The sequence below is a fragment of the Sarcophilus harrisii genome, chromosome 3 (assembly GCF_902635505.1).
Source record: "Sarcophilus harrisii chromosome 3, mSarHar1.11, whole genome shotgun sequence".
Classification (NCBI taxonomy): domain Eukaryota; kingdom Metazoa; phylum Chordata; class Mammalia; order Dasyuromorphia; family Dasyuridae; genus Sarcophilus; species Sarcophilus harrisii.
The window spans coordinates 365,384,494-365,390,774 of record NC_045428.1 but is presented as its reverse complement, the minus strand read 5'-3'; the positions used below and the strand labels follow the sequence as shown (position 1 = coordinate 365,390,774).

Sequence of the window (6,281 nt, the reverse complement as noted above, 5' to 3'; positions counted from 1 at the left end):
GTGTTAGGTAGACTACTGAAGATTTTGAGTAGGAAAGTCTCAGACTCAGAGAAATGATTACATAGAAGCAAACTTTAAGATTGTTAAGGGGGGAAATTTCTAAAAATTAGAGTTGTCAAAAATGTAATGTGATAACTTGACAGATTGTCAGTTTTTCCTGCACTTCCTAAAAGGTCTCATGAAGAGTCAAAATAACAATTTGCCCAGCATATGATAGTAGGGATTCTTTTGGGATATGGCTTCAACTATATGGCTGATGAAATACCTTCCAGATTTTATGTCCTATGAATCTATTATGATAATCATGAAGATAGTTCAAGTTTCTGTAGTGCTTTATAGTTTGAGAAGGCAGCAAGGTTGAAGAGAACAAGGACTAGATTGGGAGTCAAAGGACCAAAGCCAGATCTTTCATCTGGGTGATCTTGGGCAAGCCCCTTAAACTCAATTTCCTCATTGTCAAATGATGGATTTGAATAAGATGAAGCATAATCTCTATCTCAAATCTAAATCTATGATTCTAGAAAAAAATAAAAAAAAGACATCGCTGAAGGATAATTTGATTAATTGAGAAATAAAGGAAGTTAAAGAAGGAAAGAAAATTGAAGATTTCAGAGTGACTGAGAGAATGATGGCACAGCTGAAAAAAATCATGATATCAAGAAAGGGAGCTCATCACATTGATTTATTTAAATGAAATTAAACAGCTTCTTCCTAGCTACCTTGTTCACATATTCCAGGGGAAATTTCTAGATTTGGTGGCCACAAGAGGATTATTATTTTTTTCATAACAATATCTTAGCCTTATAGTGGATTAATAACTTGGTGGAGGAAAGATAAAGCAACATTAGAGAATAATGTTAAATACAAAGACAATAGCAATTCTATGCAGATTTAAAAAAAGAAAAAATAAATTTTATTTTTTATAGTAAATTAATTTCCTAAACTGAGAGATTTAGTTCAAAATCAATTAAGAGTTTTATACTGTAAAGAAAAGTGGTGAGGTGGCCCACCCACTTCACATGAACTGCCAGGACCTCCTGAGCTCATCTCACCCTATGACCAAGTCTTAAAAGTTGTATTAACTTCCCAACTATGTTATAAGTCATGCTTTCATCTGTTACTAATTCTTTTAAGCTTTGCCAAACTTATCCTCCCTTCCTATTACATCTTCCATCTGACAAAAATTTTGGTTTCTATATATTCCTACCAAAGGAAGGTTTCTCTTCATTACTCTTGTAACATATAAGAGGCCATCTGTTGAGAATTTTTGTGAAGAGAGATTAGTCCAATTAGTTTTTTATTGAAATTAAGCAATATTTTTTTTTCAAATTGCACATAAAAACACTTTTTATCATTCTTTTTTTAAAAAATTGAGTGCCAAATTTCTCCCTCCTTCCCTTATTCTCCCCTTTCTGAGATGGCAAACAATTTGACATAAATTAAATATGTGCAAATATCCAAGACATATTTCCATATTAATCATTGTGAAAGAAAAGACAAAACAAAAAGAAAAAAATGAAAAATAATATGCTTCCATCAGCATTCAGACTGTATCAGTTCTTTCTCTGGAAGTGAACAGTATTTTTCATCATGAGTCCTTTGGAATTATCTTGGATTATTGTTTTGCCAAAAATAGCTAAGTCATTCAAAGTTGATCATAATATGATATTGCTGTTTTTATGCACAAGTCAAGTGATGCTAAGTGAAGTGAAGAGAACCTGGAGAAAATTGTGCATAAAAACAGCAATATCATATAAATATTTTTTTAAATAAATAGGTCCTTTCCCTTTTAAAAAAAATCTATTTTGATTACATACTTAGTATTGGTATCCTGATCAAAAGATATGCAGTTTTGTTTTTTTTTATTCCTTTGGGTATAGTTCTAAACTACTCTCCAGAATGGGTGAATCAATCATAACTCTACCAACTATGAATGAGTCACATTTTCCCCACATCCTTTCCAGCATTTATCATTTTTCTTTGTTATATTAGTCAATTTGATAGGTATGAGGTAGTACCTCATATTATTTTAATTGGCATTTTTTGCAATCAAAAATGCTTCATAGCATTTTTAAAAAGATAGATTTGGTTTGTTTTTCTAAAAAATTTCACATCCTTTGACCATTTGTCGACTGGGGAATGATTTATATTCATACAGTTTTGAATCAATTGAGAAATGAAATCTTTACCACACACAATTTAAAAATGTACTCCCTCCCAGCTTTTTGCTTTCCTTCTAATCTTGGTTTCATTGGTTTTGTTTAATATAATTTGATCTTTCTAATTTTTCTAATTTTATATAATTGCAATTATCTATTTTATATCTTATAATATTCTCTTTATTTTGTTTTGCAATAAATTTCTTCCCTCATCTATAGATTTACAAGTAAACTGTCCCTTGCTTTCCTAATTTGTTAATGGTATTACCTTTTATGTCTAAATCATGTACCTATTTTAACCTTATCTTGGTTTATGGTATGAATGTTGATTGATAGATAGTTTCTGCAACCTGCTTCCTGGTTTTGCCAGAAAATAGTGAATTCTTGCCCCCAAAGCTTGGGTCTTTGTGTATATCAAACAATAGGCTACTGTAGTGATTTGTTATTCTGTACTATGTTCCTAATTTGTTCCACTCATCTGCCACACTTTTTCTTAGCCAGTGCCAGGTTGTTTTGATAATTATTATTTTATGATACAGCTTGAGATCTCATATGATACTATTTTGTAGTTTTTTTGGAAGTCAATTTGGGAGAGTTTTAGATCAAATTCTTGACTTACTCTACCATCATGGCTTCATCCCCTCCAGTCTGTCCCATTAGTAAAACAATAAAGTATTTTCACTGTGACTAATTTCCTTTCAATTCTACAATATAAGCTACAATGTAGTGATGGGTAATGAAGAGAGGAAAAATCCATTTGGGGTTCTAGCCAAAAGAAGAAGTAAAGATCCAAGGAAAATGGCCCCTGTTGTTGACATTGGTCAGTTTTATTGTCTTCTTAACCAAATGACAGCCCTCAGGTAACCACCCTTCATGACTTCATGCATTTCCTTGTTTCTCAGAGTATATACTAAGGGGTTGAGCATAGGCAATAGCACAATGTGTAGCACTGAGATACCCTTGTCTTGGGATTGATCCCGAAAAGGCCAAGCATAGACCAAGAGTGCAGGAATGAAGGTCATTACTACCACTGTTATGTGGGCACCACAAGTAGATAAAGCCTTAGTCCGGGCATGGGCTGAGTGGGTTCTTAGAGTAACAAGGATAACAGAGTAGGAGATGAGCAAAGCCAGAAAGACTATCAAGGTGACCAGCCCACTGTTGCCAACCACCAGAAGTTCCACAGCATATGTGTCTGTGCAGGCCAGCTCCAAGACCTGAATGATATCACAGTAGAAGTTGTCCAACAGGTTGGGACCACAGAAGGGAAGGGGAAGCAAGAGGGCAAGTTGAAGGGATGAATGTATCAATCCTCCTAGCCAAGAGGCCAATAATAAACGGCTTGTGGTCATTGGATTCATTATGGCAACATAATGTAGTGGTCTGCAGATGGCAACGTAGCGATCAAATGCCATGACTACCAGATTAAGAATCTCAGTGCCACCTAGGAAATGAATGAAGAAGAGCTGGGTAAAACAACCTGAAAATGAAATTTGCTTATTCTCCACCAGCAGGTCCCTCAGCATCCTTGGAGTGGCTATTAGGGAATAGCAAATATCAACAAAAGACAAGTGGCCAAGGAGGGAGTACATGGGTGTGTGGAGACGAGGACTAGTCCAGATAGTTAAAACTACAAAGAGATTGCCCAAAATGGCAGTGATATATACAATAAAGAAAACAACAAATAATAGGGCCTGTAGTTCCAGAGATTTCACTAGTCCCTGGAAGAAAAATCCAGTCATTATGGTGCTGCTATTTCCATGGTCCATAGAACCTTCACTGAAGAGCTAAAGAAAAAGAAAAAGAAAAAAAGATTTATCAATGTTATTTCCTCTATGGCCTCCCTGACCCCAATAGAAACATGGAAGAGAAATTGCAATTTGAACCTATCTATTAAGAATTCTGATATTCTAAGATACACTCCTTAAATATTCTATTCTAAATAATCTCATGCTGCATAGATGTACTTTTAAATATTTAGAGGAACAAAACATTATCAAACTGCATATCCTTTGATCCAGCAGTGTTACTACTGGGCTTATATCCCAAAGAGATCATAAAGAAGGGAAAGGAATCTGTATGTGCACGAATGTTTGTGGCAGCCCTCTTTGTAGTGGTCAGAAACTGGAAACTGAGTGAATGCTCATCAATTGGAGAATGGCTGAATAAATTGTGGTATATGAATATTATGGAATATTATTGTTCGGTAAGAAATGACCAACAAGATGATTTCAGAAAGACACTTACACGAACTGATGCTGAGTGAAACGAGCAGGGTCAGGAGATCATTATATACTTCAACAACAATACTATATGATGATCAATTCTTATGGACCTGGCCATCTTCAGCAATGAAATGAACCAAACCAGTTCCAATGGAGCAGTAATGAACTGAACCAGCTACGCCCAGAGAAAGAACTCTGGGAGATGACAAAGAACCATTACATTGAATTCCCAATCCCTATATTTTCGCCTGCCTGTATTTTGGATTTCCTTCACAGGCTAATTGTACAATATTTCAGAGTCCAATTCTTTTTTTACAGCAAAATAACAGTTTGGTCATGTATACTTAGAGTGTATCTAATTTATACTTTAATATATTTAATATCTACTGGTCATCCTGCCATCTAGGGGGAGGTAGTGGGGGTAAGGAGGGAAAAAATTGGAACAAAAGGTTTGGCAGTTGTCAATGTTGTAAAATTACCCATACATATAACTTGTAAATAAAAAGCTATTAAAAATAAATAAATAAATAAATATTTAGAGGAAAATGGAGGGGTGTTTTTTATTTTTTACAGAAGACATAAACATTTGTATGTTAAAACTAGTATTTATTATTTTATGCTAATATCATTTAGCTATGCAAAGGAGGCTGTAGAGTAAGAAGCATTATTACCAGGGAAATCTATTCATAGAAAAGTTTCAATGTCAGAACAGAGAATAAAGAAGAGAAGTACCTTAAGAGCAGAGATTATATTTTTTGTGTTTAGTGTAGGGCTTTTCAAAATGAAGTTTTTAATGTTATTAAAATGCATTGAATTTTAAAAATATAAGAAGTAAAGCTGTTTACATGTTTTCTTTTCTCTTCACTTTTTAATTTATCAAAAAGAGAATAATCAGAAAGTATGAAGGGTCAAATAAAAAGCAAAAAAAAAATTAATTATACGATTTTTGTGTGCTTAGACATTCTTGAATGCTTAAGACTAGCTTCTGGTATTTTATGATAGGCAAAGATATCTTTATATTGATTAAAAGAGTAATTAAGGTATTTCAATGCCAATATTTCTTCAAAGTCCCCCCAAAAAAGAATGCTGAGCTAAGAAGAGTTGACATCTGAAAGCAGTACGTAAACAACAGACTTACTTATGTTTATAGTATTTTATTTTCCCCAGTTACCTATAAAAACAATTAATATTCATTTGAAAACTTTGAATTCCGAGTCCCCTCTTTTCCTCTATCCCTACCCCAAGTCATAAAGAAAGTAAGCAATTTGATTACACATGTGATATAATATAATGTATATATATATATAATGTAATATAATATAATGTGTAATGTAGTATATTTCTATATTAGTCATAGTGTGAAGGAAATTATAGACTAAAAATCTTCAAAAATAAATTGAAGGAAGTATTCTTTAATCTGTATTCAGACATCATCAGTTCTTTCTTTGGGGATGGATAGCTTTTGTCATCATAAATTTTTCAGAATTATCTTGGATCATTGTTTTCCTGAGAATAGTTAGTTCATTTACAGCTAGTCATTTACAATATCATTAGTAAATTGTACACAGTACATTTCACTTTATATCAGCTCATGTAAATGTTTTCAGGTTTTTCTGAGACCATCCTGCTCATAATTTCTTATAGCATAATAATATTCCATTATAATCACAAACCATAATTTTTTCATTCATTCTTCAACTGATGGGCAGTTTTCAGTTCTTTGCTATCAGAAAAGAATTACTATAAATATTTTTTACACTTAGGTTCTTTCCCTTTTTTTTTTTAATTTCTTATGGATAAAGACCTCGTAGGGAGCTGCTAAATCAAAGGATATGCATGATTTTATAGTACTTTATAGCTCCAAATTGCTTTACAGAATAGTTGAATCAGTTAATAA

The 6,281-nt window shown here is 33.1% G+C and overlaps 1 protein-coding gene across 1 annotated transcript; it reads right to left on the bottom strand.

The window, feature by feature from the left end:
* Positions 1–2,343: 2,343 nt before the first annotated feature.
* On the bottom strand, positions 2,344–4,165 carry LOC100920815 (olfactory receptor 4D5-like). The gene has a single exon (XM_003766452.3). It carries the CDS (start codon positions 3,926–3,928, stop codon positions 2,987–2,989), a length of 942 nt encoding a protein of 313 aa, XP_003766500.3. The 5' UTR covers positions 3,929–4,165; the 3' UTR covers positions 2,344–2,986.
* Between the last annotated feature and the right edge of the window lie 2,116 nt (positions 4,166–6,281).